At 43.8% G+C, this 20,848-nt stretch overlaps 1 protein-coding gene and 1 long non-coding RNA gene across 7 annotated transcripts in view; one reads left to right on the plus strand and one right to left on the minus strand.

The window, feature by feature from the left end:
- LOC117202274 (uncharacterized) overlaps positions 1–20,848 on the minus strand; it is a 183,210-nt gene that overhangs the window by 152,683 nt on the left and 9,679 nt on the right. The gene's annotated exons all lie outside the window — the stretch shown is intronic.
- Positions 1,103–10,242, plus strand: LOC101284833 (olfactory receptor 10AC1-like). Its single transcript, XM_033432282.2, has 2 exons — positions 1,103–2,019; positions 3,536–10,242. The coding sequence occupies exon 2, from the start codon at positions 3,581–3,583 to the stop codon at positions 4,481–4,483; it is 903 nt and encodes a 300-aa protein (XP_033288173.1). The 5' UTR covers positions 1,103–2,019; positions 3,536–3,580; the 3' UTR covers positions 4,484–10,242.

Here is a 20,848-nt window from a genome sequence, read left to right on the forward strand (position 1 = left end):
CTTGTTGTGCACCTGCTCTGTGTGGGGTTTTGTGCTAGTTTTTGCATGCTGTCTCACGGAACACTCACACGTCCCTCCTTTGTTACAACCCCCATTCAACAGTGAGGAGGCAAGGTTTCCGAAGTGTTAATTAGCTTGTCCCCAACCCAAATCAAGCACCCATCAAATAACAAAGCAAAAATTTAGGCTGTGGGGAGACTTTCTACTTCACTGAGGATTAAGGAAAAGAAAAAGGAAAAATCTTTTGAATGCATGGTGTGTGTTTTCCCTTAAAAAAAAGCACTGGACAAAAATAGATTTCAGAACAATTTGTATAAATTCATAGACCAGATGCTCATGACAGGTTATTAAGTCAAATTATGGAAATTCAGGCATATGTACAACTTTAAATTTAACCTCCTATGGGACAATGATCTGATTTTTCTGTGACCTCTCCTCTGGTGTTTTTGTAAACAATTTTAATACCAGATCAGTGGACTCAGGTCTACTCTGGAAGACAATTCTGGCAGAAATAGAACCATCAAACAGGAGTTGAGAGTCCAGTTCTGCTGCCAGCAGACAGTGGTGAGGTCCCAGGCTGGTTGTATGTCCTCTATGGGGCATCCCTTGCTATAGCATGAGGATCTGGACCATTTGACCTTCAAGCTAGTTCAGCATTTTATGGAATCTTCAAGACCCAGAGGAGCCTGACCTGTCTGCCTTTCAAATCTCCCCACAACCTCTCCTTAGAAGTGTTTCAATTGGCTATTAAATGACTGATTAAAAAACATCATTATTACAGATAATTTTAATTACTCTACACAGTGAAAATCAAATCCCAGATCTATGGCCCCAGCCCAGCAAGGCTTCCAGCCGCATCCAGATGTCCCGGGCCACCAGCCAGCCATTAATCTGTGGGTGCTCCACGAAGCCTTACACAATTAGGAAAGCAGATCTGTCAGAACAGTAACAACAGGAATGAAGAATGTCAAGGCTAAGGAGAAATTATTTTTAGATTTGCTATCTTAGATGATCTGTATTACTGCTCACATCCACATGTCCTCAGAAGAAATGTCAGCAAAGGGAAATCTGAGAATAGAAATGACTAGGAGAGTACAGGTAAGTTCTGGACAGGGGAAGGTAGGAGATGTGGGAAGAGGTTGTGTCTTATGTGAGAAGAATTTTTAGGAGAGTGATAAGTAAGGAAGACAGTATAGTGGATAAGACCATGGACTAGCAGGGACTAAACTGCTTGAGTGAAAACCTGGCTTTACTGCTAACTAGCTTCATGACATTTAACTCTTTTAGGCCTCAATTTCGTCACCGGTAAGATAGGTACAATGAGAGTTCACATACCTCATCAGATTGTTGCTAGGATTAAGTGAGTTAAATGTATTAAGTCCTTATGAGCATTTGCCTGACACTCTCTTAGCTATTACTGTTGAAGAGTGAGAATATAGACCTTCTGGCCCTGGAGGAGGAAGGGGGTGTTTTCTTTTCCCTCTGTAGCTTCTCCTACTAAGCTGGAGCCTGGTTTTGAACAGACCAAATTGTTGAAGTTGTGAAAGTGTCTGTTTCCCTTCTCCCTCCCAGGGAAAAGACATTTCTAACATACATTCCTAGAGTTTGTGACAAATCCTCCTAAAAACTCTAGACAAAGTAGAAATACTCCTCAGTCTCCTTTTGATTGAACTAAACTGTCTGGCTTGCATTCCATGGCCTTGTTTGTAAACATGGTATACCTTGAGCTTAGAGTTACTGGAGCCACTGCCCGGCCTTCCACATCATCTCCATTTCTGTGAAGCATGAGCATGAAGGCGAAAGAACTGAACTGTCTGTGTTTCTCTACCCCCAACACCCTGCTTCTCTAAGGAGATGAAAAGGAAGAAGTAAAAGACCGAGGGGTAAGCAGAGGCAGAGCGAAGAGAGCCGGTTACTTCAACAGCTTCGTCCTGTCTGAACCTCCAGGACAGTCAGCCTTCTCTCTCTTGGTCACACCCACAGCTATGACACCTGGCAGGGAAGAGGCACTCAACGCAGGTTTGTTAAATTTGTCCAGGTGGCTGAATATTGGGGGGAAAATGATGGGAAGTGATTCCACATCCCTCAGACCCACCCACAACCCCACCCTATTCCTCCTCCATTGCAATGCAAACATCTGTTTGAAGGCATTCCCCTCGGATGACAAAAAAGAGAGCACAGGTTGACGCTGCTAAATAGAAATCCCCAGAACTATCTCAGAAAGGAGTATTAATAGCAAAAACCAAGCTCTTTGCATTCTTTCTGGTTCTTGCATCCAATTTACCTGTCGCCCGTGGCCCAGCTTTATTGCTGTTGCACTCTGTAGTGTAACAACGGGCACAAACTCCACTTCCAACACTGATTATAGACAGTGACTCAGAGTCACTAAGAGGAAATAATGGTTGAACTTAAAATTAAAAAGAGATAGCATTAATAACTACTGGAAAAATCAAACGTCCTCCTCTAGTTGTCATGGCCTTGAATTTCTTACCACCTCATGTTCCCTGACTCCAGAGGTTTATAACAATTGCAGCCAACCTACATGCTATCAAATGTTCTCCAAATGTTGCCTGCATGAGTCACTGGATAATGCTTAGAAAGAGACTGTGTTCCGACAGCATATCTGGAATGTACTGCTCCCTCTGAAGGGCGAGTTAAAACAGATACACATCACTTTTTCTCATGCTGGCAGAGTATTAATAAGACTGTTAGGACATATTGTTCCTGATGTGCCCGGTTAGGCCTCTCTGCTAACCATCCCCTGTTGCCTAAGTGTCTGCCTCAGTGCCAGGCACAGACTCGGGTCTCTATTTAAGGCTAAATCAATATGGACTGACTGACTGATGCCAGTGACCTTTTTTACCAACCTCAGATGGGGTCGTGGGAATTTCTGGATTCAGCCTCAGGAATGCAGATTCTGGTCCTAACCTTCTGTGAGCAGTTAAGCCCTTCATCCTGCTCCTCCCCAGCTTTTTTTTTTTTTTTTTTTTCTCTTTAAAATTTTGAGGCTGAATGAGATGATGGCTAAGATCCTCATCTGCATTACGTCTTTGTGATTCTGAGACACTAGACAAGCAACTCAGAAGTGACAGAGTAGAGCAGGGAGGAGGAAATAGAGCCTAAAGACACAGTTCCTGCCTCGGGGAGCTGAGGCTGAGGTGGACTAATACCGGTGGCTGTATAGGACCCACGACATACGTGGAGTCTGAAGAGAGGTGATTCTCCATAGGCGGAGGTCCCGAGAGATGCACTGTAAAGGAAGGGCCTAAAATCAAGGTTTCTTTGGAAGCAGCATGTTGAGAAAGCACCTGTAAGAATTCTAGCCCAGAGGCAGGAAAAACTGGACCATTGTTTAGAACAAGTTAATAAGACGTCCCTCATGGGGAGGGGGGATGGGAATGGACTCATCAACCCACCTCCCTCTCTGCAGCCCTACTCCCTCCTACCCTCTAAATTCCACCCAGCCCTTTCTTCACCAGCAGCGCTCGAGGAGCGTAGCCCACAACCTCTCCCTTCCCACATTTCTTTCCCACAGGTACCCCTGGGCAGCCAGTGCGCGGACAGCGCCTGCAATGCCACCATGCCCTGCGGCTTTCTCCCGCAGGGCTTCGCGGAGTCTCCCCACCTGGGGCCCATGCTCTTCCTGCTGCTGCTGGCCGTGCACCTGGCTACCCCGAGCGGGAACCTGCTCATCCTGGTGGCCGTGGCCTTAGTGCCCAGCCGGCCGCCCATGCTACTCTTCCTGTGCCAGCTGTCAGCCATCGAGCTCTGCTACATGCTGGCAGTGGTGCCCCGCTTCCTGGCCCACCTGGCCTCGCCAGGCCGCGGCCGAGGCAGCCCCATCTCCTTCCTGGGCTGCACTGTTCAGATGCAGATGTTTGTGGCTCTGGGCGGGGCCGAGTGCTTCCTGCTGGCCGCTATGGCCTATGACCGCTACGTGGCCATCTGCCACCCGCTGCGCTACGCGGCTGAGGTGGCACCTGGGCTGTGCACGCGGCTGGCCCTGGCCTGCGGCTGCCTCGGGGGACTGGCGGTGTCCGTGGGGCTCACGGTGGCCGTCTTCAACCTGCCTTGCTTCGGTGACATCACAGCGCTGCTGCACCTGGCCTGCACGCAGAGCTACGCGGAGGAGCTGCATCTGCTGGGCGCCTGCCTGGTGTTGCTGCTGCGGCCCTCGCTGCTCATCCTGGCCTTCCATGGCGCCATCGCCGCCGCCCTGAGCCACCTGCGCTCCCCACGCGGCAGGCGCAAGGCTGCCTCCACCTGTGCCTCGCACCTGGCCGTCACCTTCCTCCACTATGGCTGCTCCACCTTCACGCACATGCGGCCCAAGGCCAGCTACTCCCCATGGCAGGATCGCACGCTGGCGCTGGCCTACACCAACGTCACGCCGCTGCTCTACCTGCTCATCTACAGCCTGCGCAACGGCAAAATCATGGCCGCCACCCGCTGGGTGCTGAACCCCAGGGCAGGATCTGTGTGAGCCATGAGAGCCGGCAGGGACCAGGCCAGGGGGGGCGGCTCTGCTCCCTAAAGTTCCCCCTATCAGCAGGTGTCTGCACTGAGGACGCCACTGGGAGAGCTCAAGAACCGGATTCAGAAGAGAGAATCTGGAAAAGTGTCCCCCTAAGAGAGTCTCCCAACAGTTTCCCCATCCTCCGCCAGTTCTGTGTGGAATAGAACCCTAGACCTGATCTGAGTGGATCCATCAGCACCTGTAGAGTTCTTCCCATGTGCTGGGCTTGGGCAAGGTAGCAGGCTTGTAGTGACAAAGAAGGCACAACTCATGCCCCAGGGAGCTCACGGGGAGAGAGGACAGATGTGAGGAGAAAACAGGAGATGGACGGAGGGGCTCATGCTAGACTTTTCCAGGGGAGAGGGGAGTCAGGGAAAACTTCTTGGGGGGCAAAGATGGCTCAGTGGAGAACTGTAGGATGGGTAGAGGCCAGCCAAGTGAAGAGGAGAGTGAAGAATGCTCTAAATGGAACTGGTTAAACAGGGGCTGGGGCATTTCGGGAAGGTCCTTGTAAAGGGCTGAAGGATTTGAGTTCATAGAGTGATACGATAGCTTGCCCCTCCTTGGGTGGTCACTCTGGCCACAGTGTGGCGAATGGACTGGAGGCATGGAGACCCATGGACGCTGTTGCCATATTACAGGAGAGAGGTGATGGAGTCTGGACCAGAGTGTTGACACAGCTGATTAAGGGACATGGGAAGAATAAAGAGATATGCAGGAGGAGGAAACCACAGAATCTTGGTTGGATATGAGGGCGAGGAAGAAAGAGAAGCTAAGGATCATTTCTAACCTAGGTCACCAGGTGGATGGTGGTACAATCGCTGAAAAGGACACAGGAGCAGGTGCAAGTGAGGAGGGAGGAGGATGGGGACTTCTGCTTAGAACGTGTGGACTTGAGATGCTGCCAGGACAAGCCAGCGAAGATGGCGACTGAGGAAGCAAATACACCAGTCTAGAGCTCAGGGGAGAGATTCAAGAGGGGGGACAGATTTGAGACTACAGACAGCTACTGAGACAAGGAAGTGATGCCACCCACCAGAAAGCTAATAATTGCTCTTTATGTGATAAGATTACAGGTGATTTATATTTTATTGATTATATATTTTCCAAATTTCTCATAATCATTTTCAGTGGATATTACTCTTATATATAAAAATTACTATTTAAGACAAATAATACTGGCGTGCCTCAGTGAATCAGAGAGACTTCTTCCCCTCTACCCCCAGGATGAATACCTGAAGGATGTCTCCTGAAGGCTCTGGGGTGAAGTGGAAGGGAATTCTACCACGTAGCACAAGAGCAGGGGCGCACTGACGTGCTCTCATCTACCTCGGTAGCTGGGTGGAGATATTACCGTCAAAGATAAAGTGAGGAGACGTTAAGGAAGAGTTACTAAACACTCTGCCTTGTAAAACTGACTAGAGAAATTCCCTCAATGTGACTATTTCTATACAGTGTTACTACATCAATATATCCTATAGTAAAGCGAACAAACTGGCACAAAACTTAGGCTACATTAGGAAAATTCTAAAATTTATTCCTTCATCCATACGTGCAACAAATAACTGTTTACTGAGTGATGGTTCCATGCCAGCGACTGGAGAGTTAAGGATTCAACTCTGATCAAACGCCACTGTATACCTAACATGGCATTCCACATTATTGGAGCGATGAAGGTGAGGCCCATGTGGAGCTTGAAATCTGCTAGGGGATTCAGGCAAATAAACAGGCACTGCATTACTAAGTGATGAGTACTATGGTGTGACAAGATCCTGTTGGAAGCATTGTGCCTGGTCTTGGGGTGGTGGGAGCATCAGGAGGTTATGGAAGAAGTAATGTGTAAGATCTAAGGGCACGTTGTGATAGCTAGAGCCAGACAAAGATGGCTGAGAAAGGAGAGTCCAGGCAAAGGGAACAGCATGTGCAAATGCCCCAAGGTAAGAGGCCATGATACATTCCAAGGACCTGTCAAGAGGACTGATTCTTATTGATGGTGATGTTGGGAAGTGGGGTGCTGTGTGCTGAGAGGTATTAAGAGGTTATGCTAGAGGTACAAATGCAGGCCAGATCATGTAAGCCTTGTATGCCATGTTAAAGAGTTTGGATTTTACCCTAAAGAAGAATGAGAATAAAGAGGAGGGAAAGGAGAAAAAAGCAGGAGGAAGAGAAGGAGAAGGAGAAGAAGAAAAAAGAGAAGCCATTGAAAATATTTAAGCAGGGGAGTGATATGATCCAGTCTGAACATTCTGACTACTGTGTAGAGAAAGAATTGAAGAAGGACATGACAGAAAGTATATTTATTAGGAAGCTAGTGTAGAAACACAGGTTAGAGATGATGTTGGCCCATTTTAGGTAAGTGGTAATGGAAATGGAGAGAAATGGACAGATTTGAGAAATATTTAGAAGGTAGATATAATAGAATTTAGTGCAGATTGAAAGCTTAGGGAAAAAAGGATTCACTGATGATATAGATTATTTGATCTGGAAAAGATGACACATTGGGCTCATTGAGATGGAGTACACAGGAAGAGTGACCAGTCTGAATACAGGACGAAGTTGAAATGATGAGTTCAGTATTGATTATGTTGACCTGGGCTGTGCAGATGTACAGTTGGCAGTTGGGTATGTGTCAGGAGAAACATACTTAGAAATCATCCACACATCAATGGCAACTGACACGGCTGAGATGATCCAGGGAGAGTGAGCAGAGGAAGAACAGAGCAGTTCCAAGATAGGACTCTGAGGAAGTCCTGGATGACTGTCTAAGTATGACACAAATGCATAATTTATTAACTATATTAATAAAGTAAAAACTTCATTCCTGGGACACTACCCTAAACAAAATGAAAAGAGAAACTGGGAAGATCATATCTAATTATGAAAGAGGTTCATTTCATTAATACATAAGAAACTTTTGCCAATCAATGAGAAAAAGACTAACAATCACAAAGAAAAATGGGCAAAGGATATGAATAGACAGTTCACAGAAAAGGAAATGCAAATGGATTTTAAACAGGAAAAGAGTTTCAACCTTACTCATAAGAGGAATGCAAAATAAAATTAGAAAATGCTATTTAGAGCACTTCCTGCTCAAAAATGTGAACACAGAGTTCGGAGGATATTTACAACAGACTCCCTCATACAGAGTTGGTGGTAAAATATATTTGTTCAATTCTATGGAGGCCAATTGTGTACATCAATTAAAATGAGAATTAAAGAACATATCATTTGTTCCAATAACTCTACTTTGGGAGTTTGACCTTACCAATGTATTTGCCTTGTGAACAAACATGTATGTTCAAAAATATTTATCTCAGCATTACTTGCATCAGCAAAAGATTAAAGATTTTTTAAACAGCAGTATGTGACTGATGAAATAAATTATGGTTTTATCCCTATAATGGAATCTTACGCAATTGCTAAAGAGAATGAAGCAGTTCTATCTGTTATAGACCTGAAACCATCTCTCATACATGCTATTAAATGAAAAAGCAAGGTACATGAAAGTATGTACTAAGGAGTCATCCTTGATTCTGGCCCATCTTTGATTCTGGCCTTTTCCTTACTATGTCCACTCCTGAAATGCTGCTCTTCATCATGCAGATGCCGTCTTGGCTCAGATACTGGCTTCTCAGAGAGGCCCTCGCTGGGCACCCTACATGTCACCTGTCTGTCCTCTCTCACATTAGCACACTTTAAATTCTAATCATCTCTCATTACTGAAAATTCTCTGACTTTCTTTTAAATGACTTTCTTTTAAATTGTCTCTTCCTCCCAACAGAATATAAACTCTATGAAAATTGTCTACTTTACTCACATGGTCTTCCCGGGGTCTAAACAGTGTCCAGCATGTAGTAGCTGCTAATTAGTAAACAGCAGTAAATTGTTAAAGAATAAGTGAATAAATAAATGTTACGGTATGATAGCATTTACATATAAAAACACACAGAGTATCATGTGTGTATGAGCATATGTGTGTGCTTGTGTATGTCCTATAGTTTTACACCCTCACACACACACATTTGTAATCAAATTAAGAGTCTGTGGAACTGGGTGACAGAGGTGGAGCAAACTTTTACTTTTTTTAATACTTTCCTTAAACACATATATGCATTATTTATTCAATAAATGTTTTCAAAAAAAAATAAAGGCTAGGCAGAGGAAAAGGAATGCACAGAGGAGTTTTTGAAAAAGAGCAAAAATCAAAAAAGTAGAAGAAAATCCAAGAGAACATGATGTCACGGAAACCAAGGAAAGACCATTTCAAGGATGGAGTGACCAACAGTGCCAAATGATACTGCTATTTCTAAATAATATGATGCTGGAGCCACAGATGACTTTAGAGATGTCTAATCTGGCCCAAAGAGCACCAAGCTCACTCGTACAAACCTCAGCAAAGCATGTGTAAAGGCCTGGCAGCCAAACTACACAGCCCACTTCCAGAAAGGCTGTCTAGCCAGAGATCATGCAAGGACTGCCCGACTCCAGCCAATACTGAAGAAACATGTAGAACCAACTCAAATTGTGCCTAATCACCTGCCGGAGTAAAAAGTAACACTGGCTTTCATTTTAAATGCTGAAATCATTAACACCGTTTTAAGACCTGTACCTGGGATTTGTTTTACTCTGGTATGGTAAGGTGGCAGACACAGAGACAACTGTCTTTGAAAGAAGAGTTTATAGCAAGGGAAGGGGGCAGGCCACACCACGCAGGGCCCGTGGGGAAGCACCAGGTCACTCAGGAGGCAGAAGGAGAGAGGAGAGGGCATGACCCTCAGACACTACTGTGGTTTCTGAGGAAGGAATGGATTAGGCAGTTTAGGAAAGCTGGAGGAAACTGAGGCTTGGATAGTCTGAATAATTTTGGCAGGCTCTGGGCCATAGGACTGGCCTCTAGCTGTCCAGTCTAGTTGACTTGGCCCTGAGGTGATAACAGCAGGGAAGACGGTGGCTTGGTGCCTGGGAGTTAAATAAAGGGGACTGGGATGTGGGCTTTGGATTGGTTGGTTTGCATAGGAAAATTGTAATCAAAAGGAAGTTGGTTTGCAATGTCTAGAAATTAGCCAGCTCTGAGAGGGGCAGCCTATCCCCTACCAGCAAGACCCCTAAGATGTCAAAACATCATAAAGTATGAAAAATATAAAAACATGATTAATACAAACACAAACTCTACAAATGATACCTGAGACAGTGTGTGTGGAATAAATATAATCCTTCTCCTTGGGCTCCAGATTCCATCTTTACCCACCTTCTTGGAGAGCTCATACATTACTTACTGCTACATCTCCCATGCCTCGAACTCGAGCATATAAACATCTTTCTGATACGAAAATTCCAATTACTCTGATTACAAGGTCCTTTTCCTTGAAGCGGCAAGTTCCAACTGGGGAGGTGATGGCTAGATTGCTAAGAGTTAGCAGTTCCCAGTCAGTGAATACTTCCCCACCTGAGGTAGGTCAAGGGACAAGCTGGTTAGAAGAGGGCAGGGGGAGGGCTAGAATACGGTCATCCAGAAGAGATGAAGAAAGGTGAAGTGAGAATGGAAGATGCTTATGAAATCTTTAATGAAATTTCCCTATGTATGAGATAGTTGCCCACATCTAAACTAAGGCCCACTTAACAGGCACATGAAAAAATTCCTTTAAAGACATTCCACTGATTTTAATGCTATTCAAACTAGTAGAGTAGGATTTTAAATATATGTTTGATGGTGGTGATATTAATCATGATTACAGTATTCTCCCACTAGAATTCTTAAAAGAGCCAACCTAATACAAGCTTTGGAGTCAGACTTAGGAAATACTTGATAATGGACAAACTTTGTGTAGCCTAATGGCCTCAACTTTCTCCTTCCTCAGATGAGATTGTGTCTATGAAATTGCTTGAAAGTAATTAAGCATGATATAAATATAAGGTTTTTTTCGTTTTTCAGGATAAAGAGAAGAGGAACTCCCATCTAGCAAGATCAGAGCTGGAGGGTTGTTTTTCTTCTGGGAGCCAAAGGAATTTCTTTGAATCTTTTTCGCACTGGGCCTGGAGATAGGAGAGGATGGAAGTCTGTAAGGCAGTTTCTGGGGCAGCACTCCTCACCCTCTCACCCTTTCTTCAGGACACTGGCAGTAAGTTCACTATTAAACCTGAACAGAGGCAAGACGGAAAGGGCTCTTGTCGCCTCTGTGAATAGCTTCTGGACCCATATCTGCTCTTGGATAATCATTCCCAGCCCCTACACTCACTTTCCTCTTTGACCTCCCTTCAGGCTTCATTTTCCCCGTGCCCACCCCTCTTGGCCAGAAGAAGGCTTCTTGGGCTGGAATCGATCCTCTCCTTTGGATCGCCTCCAGCTGCCCTCTCCAGTTCCACAGGACAGGAGCTCGGAAGTTTTCTACACTTATAGCAAAGCTTGAGCATCAGTTCCAACCAGTGCAGTTTCTTAAAAGGTACTTCCAAAACATCTCTCACAAAATCCCAAGGACGGCATGAAACACTCTGGATCTGATGCGAAGAGCTGCTGGAACAGCTTGTATTTTGCAAAAGAGAAAAGAAAGTGTTGAGTTTACAAGCCTCAACAGGACGGAAGTAAATGCATGAGGGGCGGGGGGGGGGGGATAGTTTCTATTTGTATCATAGGTTTGACTAGCACCTTTCTTCTAAAATGCTGAAAGTATTTTAAACAGAAAAATATCTAACGTTGGTTGAGGGTTCATCATAGACTAGACACTGTGCTAAGGGCTTTGCATGGATTCTCTCATTTAATCCTCACAAGAGCCACATGAGACAGATATTATCATTCTCTCCATTTTACATTTGAAGAAACTGAGGCAAAAGAGACTTTAACCTGTCCAATGTCATAAATGCACAGGGTAGGGAGCCAAGATTCTGACGCTGGCAATCAGGGTTAGGCGCCTATACTCTTAACCACCAGGCTTTGCTTCTTCCAGCAACATCATGATCTGCTAAGTAGATAAAACCACCTCTGCTACACAGAATCCATCTGAGACTTTTAAAAGGCTTAAAAGTCTTGGGAAAAGGTCAGAGCCAGGATGAGATTCCCAGGCTCCAGACCACCAGATCTCAGATCTATTGTGTTCTGGGAACTAAGAGGAACTGGCTCACTGAACATCCTGAATTCTCAGGGTATAAGCAGAAAATAACTTTATTCCTGCTCACCCCCACACCTTCAAAACCGAACTGTGGGGCTTCCCTGGTGGCGCAGTGGTTAAGAATCCGCCTGCCAATGCGGGGGACACGGGTTCAAGCCCTGGTCCGGGAAGATCCCACATGCCGCGGAGCAACTAAGCCCGTGTGCCACAACTACTGAGCCTGCGCTCTAGAGCCTGTGAGCCACAACTACTGAGCCCGCGTGCCACAAGTACTGAAGCCCGTGCGCCTAGAGCCCCTGCTCTGCAACAAGAGAAGCCACTGCAATGAGAAGCCCACGCACTGCAACGAAGAGTAGCCCCCGCTCGCCGTAACTTAAGAAAGCCCATGCGCAGCAACGAAGACCCAATGCAGCCAAAAATAAGTAAGTAAATAAATAAATAAATAAATGTATTAAAACAAAACGAACTGTGGGGTATGCTTGGACTAAATCCATAGCATGTAGCATAATGTCCTGGTTCCCGTAGAAAATATAAAGGTTTACAGTCACTTTCAGTTCCCCAAACAGTCCCATTTCAGTACTAAAAATAGCCAATTTTGTTAGGGCAAGCTTGAGGCAAATGTAGAGACCTGGAGGTGGTAGGAAGACTCCAGAGCAAAAAGCAAGTCAGCTTCCTCGTCTAAAGGCCAGGAAGACAGTTGTATCTAAGAGTAGCAGGAAACACCCGGCCAGAACTTTTCCCTGCTCCTTTTGGGTGAGAGGCATGGTTTTGCTTAACTGGGGCACGAAGAGATCCCAACCGCTTCTCCTTCTGCTGACCTCTATGTAGTGAAGTTCAGAACATCAGGGCATGAAGAGACTTCTACACTCTTCCATTTGCAACCCTTTTATTTCAGAAAGAAAAGAATAATGGTGGCGGCAGCATGGTCTAGTGAAAAGAGTCTAAAATTTCACGGGAATTCCCTGGCGGTCCAGTGGTTAGGATCCCGTGCTTCCACTGCATGGGGCACAGGTTCGATCCCTGGTTGGGGAACTAAGATCCCGCATGCCATGTGGCGTGGCCTAAAAGAAAAAAATGTTTTTTTAAAAAGAGTCTAAGATTTGAAACCGGTCATATAATGATTTTCATCTCAGCTGGTTTTTTACCAATCGTCTAGCTCTGGCCAAGTCTGTGCCTACCTCACAGAGTTGTTACGAATTTGACAGAACACTGTTATCCTCTCCTCACTCCCCAGGACATGGCACATACCCAAGTCCCCCTTTAGGGTCGAGCCCATACCAAGCTAGGGGAACTTGGAAGTGACTCTCACAAAGAACCAAACAGGCTCTTTTAGCAAAATATTTCACGTCTTATGCTTAGTGATGACAATCTGATTGTCGTGTAGCTGTCTGATCCCATAGTCAGAGCTGCCCAGGTATAGTCCTTCAATCCCTCCTCTACCCACATGGTTCCACAGCGCCCCCAGGCAATGGCATCCATGGAAGAATGAATGGAACAGAGTGACTGCTGATTGCTAGATGAGAGTTGGGATACATATGGAGCACAGAGATTAAAGGATAGACAAGCGATAGGGGGAGGACATCGTCAAAGGTAGAAACGTTTACCTGATCCCCACTTGGAGACCTCAAGGGAGACTGTAGCTCATGAGGCCACAGCACAGCAGTGGAAGAGGGCACCAAATAGGTCTGAGACATGTTCCCGGCTCCTAGAACATGGGATGGATGCCTCAAGCTCCTACACGTTTCAAATGCGAGGTACAGAAGGCAGCTGAAAGTTCCACCAGAGAACCTGCCAGAGTAGGATCAACTTGGTGGAGAAAAAGGACTACAAGGTGGACTTCCCCCAAAAGGAATCACGGTCAGTTCTTGGAGGTGGTGTGTGTGTGGAAAACGGGGGTCGGAATCACATCAGAAACCCCGAAGCAGAACCATTTCAACAAAAGGATTGCCACTGAACCCTGACAAAGCCAAGACAACAAACTGCCCATGTGTCCCTCAGCCACAGACTTCAATACTGGATGCCATGGGCTAGATCAAGATTGACCATGTCTCAGCAGAAACCTGCCATGTGTACACACGCAGATAAGAGTGATTGCCCAACTGCAGAGACCAGGACCAGGACCAGCATGAAACAAGAGGGATTCTACACCCTCATCCCAAGTTCCACGTTATCCCATAGTAGCAGTTTTCTCTTATACCCAGAATCCACCAATGAGAAAAGAAAGAAATAAACCATTCTGATCAAAGGCTGAACTTTGAATTAATTAACTATTTACCTGGAAAGATTATTTTTAGTCAAAAGATACTGTTTATACTGTAGGAAACTAAGATATTTTCAATTGGCAGTATTACATTGTTTGCTTTTTTCCTCTTTCCATACCAAGCATCAGAATGTAAACTTGGGATGACAAGATCACTAGAGAAAACAAATAAGCTACATTTTCATATAACATCCATGAAGAGTATTTAAAGTTGTTTCACCATCACACAGGCAAGTCGATCTTGAAGTAAAGGTATCTCTGAGCTCCTTGGTGTGCTAGTAATCTATTAAGGAAAGACTTCTTTTCTAGAAATGAGCTGTACTGAACCTGTCCAATGTTAATATAAAATACGGAAATTACATAAAATTTCAAGGAGATGATTCTTATAAAGCATTCAGTACTCGTTAAATATGAGTTGCCATTAGAACATTAGAATGTTCTTTCTCATTCCCACCAGCACCACCTAAGCGGTTTCCCTCAAGTCACATAGCTGCTTATGCACAAAGAGAAGACCAAATCACAGAAATCATTTTACATTTTCCTAGTGTGTTAGAGGTAGGGATCAGAGAAGTATTCAGACCCTCTCATGACAGAGATAATTTGTGATGAGTTGCAGCCAAAGCTATTGAATCAGCTGTCAAGTGTAGAGACCATCGGCCCAGGTAACCTGCTTCCTAGAAGCCGCCTCTTGACATTTCATGTGGGAACGCTATCCCTGGTTAAGAAAAAAAAAAAAGTAGAAAGAACTAAAAAGGGAGGTAGGTGCATAACTGAGAACCCGATAAAGTAGTTCACTGGGAGTGAACTAAACTATTCCTAGTAACAGGAAAGTCTTGTGGCAAGGAGATATCACTGGGGAGAAGTAAGGGGTGGGGAAGCAGTAGTCGTGGGGCAATTTCAAAGGAATGAAGGGAAAGACCCAGGGAAGCAGCAGGCCTGGGCCTGCACAGGCACTGCAGGAAGTGAATTATCTCCAAGGGCTAGGGATCCAAATAGTACATAAAATATTGGTTCTGTCAATGAAACTCCCTCCTCATGTGAATCAGGCTCAAAGGAGATAATTACCCCTATGTCCTCAAGACCACTCTTTGGATCCCATGAGGGTCTAACTCCTGTCTCAGATGTCAGTATCTAGGAAAATATAGCAATGTCCACACTGGAAAACATAGACTTCCAGAGCTGCAGGATCCTTACAGTCTCACTGAATCTCTGTTTCACAAGTGTGGAAACTGAGGCCCAAGGAGATTAAACAGCATGCCCAAAGGCAAAGAGCTATTTACACCAAAGCCCCGGCAAACACCAATTATCTTGTCCCTAGTCCAGAGTGTTTGCCACCATAGAATATTTACAGATTCACCTTTCATGGTATAAATGATTTTAAACCTGTAGTCATACCTACTTTGCTGAGGCAGGATTTTAATTATACCTTCCCTCCACCCCATAACACTCACCCATGTTTTCCGAAGACCATTCAGTAGTGTGGGACATTAAGCCAGCAAGTTGATTTCCCAGCATCCCTATCTCAATGTGACATATCTATATCAATAATAATTTTTAAATTTTAATTTGGGCTCATATTAGAAAAATGTTTATTATAGACATTTTTCAAAAAGAAGAAAATAAAAATACCTACAAACTTATTACCAGAGATAATCTATTGACATTTTATGATTATCCTTTCAGTTCTTTCTTTGTGTTTCTGTCTTTATGCATATCTAACTGTATGTATATATTCTTTTCAATTTACGATTGTTCTGAACCTACTATTTTCTAACCTATTGTTTTCACCCAGTTACATATTATCTGTAACCTTAGTGCTTGGAAAAGTAGGAAAGATGAATTTTTGTTTTAACAGCAAGGAAATATTTTTATTAGAAGACCACACACTATGTTGTCTGGAAGATGGTACCCGGCAGTTATTTTACACTTGAGTCACCTGTATTGATTTATACTAAGTCTATCTTTGATGTACTTCCGGAGTCCCACCTCTCAGGTGTCAATCTCTCTCTCTCTTCTCCCTCATGGTACCCTCAGACTTTTTACTTCTGCCCTCCCCTCAACTTTTGGCTCCAACTCTGTCAAAGGGCCCCATCAGTTTTCAATGCTTGAGGCTGGGAGAGCTTCAGGTCCTCTGGGTCCTGAGCATAGCTGGATGGTGGAAGGAACAGAGGTGAACCTGAGATTACAGGTCCTGCACAAAGGGAAGAGCATGCAGTGAAACTACCGTTCCCCAGTCCATTGTCATTAAAGTGGCAAATCTTCAAGATAATTAAATTTTATCTTGCTAATATTGACCAATTATTACAGAAAAACTCTAATGGGTTACTTGCTAACAATATATCTGTTTCCATCTTACCAAAGACCGTGTTCTATTACTACAGAAACGGATAAGTAAATAGGAACAAAATCGAATCCCAACCCACTGTATTCTCTGCTCCTAGTAATTCCAGTGAAGAGATTAAAACTTTCATGCAATATGATCAAGAACTGGGAGATCAAGCTTAGGGAAAGCCTGAAAAACTTCTGATAGTGTGAGAATACACAACTCAACAGCTATGTGATATTGGAGACCACCAAGGAGCCTGTGGGAGTATTTTAATGACTGTGAACTTGGGACTTCTCAATGACTTCTGGGACGTGAACATGATGGTTCTACTTGGCAATTTCTACTTTACTCCCCACTCCCTGGTCGCCAAAACTAGATATGTGGAAGGAGGGGAGAAGACGCATTCATCTTCTCTTAGAAAGGAGGTCAAACTTGGATTTTAGTTCCACTTCTCCTTCCCAATTAATCTCAGTCCCTTCCCATCAGGTCAGAGGTGTAAATATTCTTGTCTCCTGACTCCTGTCAAAAGTCTCCAATAATGCCATAGCCTTGAAAAGCAGTGAAAGACTCAAAAAAAGTCAGGGAAGGGCTCTGAGAACTAGAAAGACAATTAAAAGTTGAGAGAAAACATTTTCAAAATGTTTATCCCATTGGGAACTTAGAAGAGTAGGGAGCTGTGGTTGCTAAGAAGCAGCTTGGGGGGAGAATGAGTAAAGAAACACAGCAAGAGCAAGTAATTGCCCTCTGGGGATTCTTAGGTTCTGGAAAGTTATCAGCTAAGACTGACAAAGTAAACCTCCATCCCCAAGAAGAGGATGGACCACTGCTTCAAGGACTTCCTGAAAGATGTGCTGCCTCCCCATCCAAAGTGAGTGAGTTCTGTGCATAAGGTGAGGACTCAGCCTCGGTGAGCCCTCCCCACAGGGAACAACAGGAGGAGGGTGAGACAGTAGAGCCCAAACCCCTGGAGCAGCCAGGACTGTCCTAGGATCCTCTACTTCGTTTTTCTCACTGGTTGCAGTTGGAGGCGCTTTGATTCTTCCACTCAATCAAGTCCTCGGTCTTGGTCAGTCATCCAATTAACAGTATAAACTGAAGTGCTTAGTATATACAGACATACATTCAAAGAGCTGAAGAGTGGCGATCAAAAGAGATAAGTCTCTTTTCTTAGCTTCGAGGCATTTGCATTATACTGGAGATAAAAAGAGGAATGGAGAAGGTGGGATTGGTATAAGAACAGAAGATAGACATGGACCCCTCCTTTTCTCAGGTTTGGTCCCTGATCTAGTGTTGTTATGGATTACCACACTATGTAAGAAATATCTGGGTCCAATTTTGGAAAGAATTTCATGTGTCAAAACCCTACAGGTCTTTCAGCCTTGACCCAAGTAGTTTTCCCATTTCTATTTGTATGGTGCCGTCCCTATTTCCTTAGCCTCTGGTTTTCAAGCCAACATGGTCTCTCACTCATTGGCACTTCCGCAGACAGTTATGTGTGATACGAATGCTTTGATCCCCAACCCCGGAAACCCATATCTTATTTCCTACAGCCCCACTAGCTATGCATACTTAGAGTAATCAAAGACCAAAGATTTTTTTCCCTCTTTTTATACTGCTTTAAACTACAGCTTATGTATATTCACTTACTACAGATCTTCAGAGCTGATAGAAATCTTAGTGTTTACCTAACTTATTCGTTCTGCAGATGAAGAAACTATGGCTCAGAAAGGTAGTGACCTACAACCATACCTACATGGTTTATTGATACAGGTTGAAAACCATGCCTCCTTACCACCAATCTACATACACTGTAAACCACATCTACTTTTACAAGACGTAAATGCACTTGTTTCTTTGCTTCTACTTTAGTACTTCTACATATCTTCCCGGCTATTTACACAGTCCGACTCTATGTCTCCTGTTACCAGACTTGATACTCAAGCTTCCTCTGAAAACTCTGATAAGATCATGATAACTCATCCTCTCCATCCTCCTGCCAGGCCGAGTTGCTAGAGATGGAGACCAGACTGTATTGATCCTTCTCACCCCAGCACTTGCCACTGGACCAGGTTCTACTCAGTGCTCAGTGAATGTTTACTAAGTCAAGCTAAATGGAAAGAAATTCTCTAATTATCCCCCAAAACTGAGAACAAGCCCATCTATTAATAAAAATCAATGTTTTTATCATCTAAAAACAGCATCAAATTTTTATTGGAGAAAAATATATTGCATTTATATTGTGTGTAGAGCATGGTACTACCCACCTGGTATAAACAGACTCTACCTTATTCTTCACTTTATTTAAACAGGGTCTTTTTATTTCTTTCTTTATTTTTTAATTTTTATTTTATATTGGAGTATAGTTGATTCACAACGTTGTGTTAGTTTCAGGTGTATAGCAAAGTGATTTAGTTAGACATAGACATATACCTATTCTTTTTCAGATTCTTTTCCCATATAGGTTATAGTATTGAGTAACAGGGTCTTTTTAATTAAGTGATTTAGGCAATAAGATGTATTGCAGAGGGGCTTAACGGCTCACATTCTGTTAAATTTCTGGCCTTTATAGCACAAATTCATATTGTTTCTTGTCACCCGATGACCACGCAAATTGACCTCACCCGTTGAGTATAATAACAATAGCCACTTGTGTTTACTTAGTACTTACAAAGCCCATCCATATTCATTTCTTCATCTGATCTTACTCAAAATATTGTGAGCTGGGCATTATTATTATTCCCACATTTCAAATGGAGAAACTGAGGCTCAGAGAGGACAAGTAACTTGCCCAGGGCACATAGCAGGCTAATGGAAGAGGCAGACAGGAACTCAGGTCCCTTGACTTCTCATTCAAAGATCTTCCCACTCAGCACACAGCATTTCTCTGCATGGCAAGATAGGTGTCCTGGGCCTCCAATCTAAGATTCCTTAGGTGCCTCCCTTCCTAGACCATATCCTTTTAGAACCCCTTCCCGTCCCTCACAAACAGGTTCAGTGAGAACTGAGAATGTGCAGCACAGCCTTAAACCTGGTTCCAGGTTGTGTCCCAGGTAGATCTGACACCTGGGTCAATCACCTTACCCCTGTTCCTTGGTTTTCCTGTCTGTAGAATTAAACGGATAAAATACATGATCTCTATGATTCCTTTCACGTCTAACATTTTTTTAAATTTTCTTATATAGCAACAGGGCCCTTCTGAAGGGAATCTGGATTCATGACAGCAGCTCCAAAGGTGAGGATTCTGGATGCTGTCGCAGCCTCTGGATTGTAGTAGATGAGAGCTGAATTGCTTTCTCTGCTGTTAGAAGGACGAGGTTCTGTGGGTAGCCACAGGCTTCCTGGGGCAGCGCTCAGAATCCCAACCACCAACTACTGCACTCAGGCCCCAGAGCCTTGTCTCCAATCCTGAGAATCTAAAGCCAGTTTCTATTCTTAGCAGTTTCTACAGTGACACCTGCTGGCCACTGCAGGACCAGGGCTGAGTGGAAGGCAAGAGATGCCTGATCCATCCAGGTTCTCTGCTCTCTCCCTCCACCAATCAGCACCCAGACCCCCTTCCCAGCTAGAGAGAATCTGAATTGGATTATGCTTTTCAATTCTGTTGCATTTGATTATGTGGCTCCACTCTGGTTTTCTTAACACTGATATATTGCTTTTGTCCTTTGTTACGCTGTCTCATTTGATTCTCATAGATTTGACCAAGACCCAATTTTTTAAAAATTTCTTATTTGATTCTGTGGCACTGCTGATTTTCTAAAACAAATTCCTAACACTGAAAGGCAGTATTTCCTAGAGGTTGGTTGAAAGCATAGTACCTCATATGCTCAATAAATATTTTTAAATAATTGAGTTAATTAAGGTACTAATTATTCATATTATAAGAGCAGGAAATATACCTTGATATTACATTTCCATTAAGAAAAACTGATGGCATTTAATTCTATGTTTATAGAAGACTGGTCAATATGTTGGAAGGAAAATGACCCAGGGCAAACTTGGCTAAGAAAGAATTCACTCCCCCTGAAAAGAATCAGTGGATGTCAGTCACTTCATACTCAGTAGTGACATGTTAAGTATCATTGGTTTCCAGATGCTCTCATTATATTATTTTTTATCATTTATTTAAACATCTAACTTACTACATAAATTGCATATTATTGAGAAATAAGGCATAACTGCAGTCATAATTTAATTACAACTGCAAATTTAATTAACCAACTAGTAACCTTTGTTCTTCTCCTTCATAGCACTTAGCACAATTATACTTAATTAATTTTTGTAATCATTAATTTAATCTCTATGTCCCCAATTAAATTATAAGAACCAAGGAGCAAGACTCGCGCTTCTGCGTTTCTGGTCCACAGACAGGTGTCTGACGTCTAGCACAGTCCCTGGCACACAGCAGGGGCTTAACCTATACTGATTTCAAGTATTTAAACTTCGTCCAGACTGATGGGCACGAGAATGATGTGAGAGGACTCCTTTCTAGGCAGTGACCCAGACCTGAACCCCAGAAGAAACATACAGAGCAAATGAGTTCAGTCTTTTAGGGTTGGACCCCTAGGAGCTCTTGGTCTCAAGTATCTGCTTGTAATACTTTTCCCACAGCCACCCCACAGTGGAGACTCCTTCCTTTCTTCCCT

This window comes from Orcinus orca, chromosome 9 (assembly GCF_937001465.1).
Source record: "Orcinus orca chromosome 9, mOrcOrc1.1, whole genome shotgun sequence".
Classification (NCBI taxonomy): domain Eukaryota; kingdom Metazoa; phylum Chordata; class Mammalia; order Artiodactyla; family Delphinidae; genus Orcinus; species Orcinus orca.

What these genes read in the sequence shown, in the direction of transcription:
- LOC101284833 (XM_033432282.2), top strand. Translation starts at nt 3,581, where the DNA reads ATGCCCTGCGGCTTTCTCCCGCAGGGCTTCGCGGAGTCTCCCCACCTG.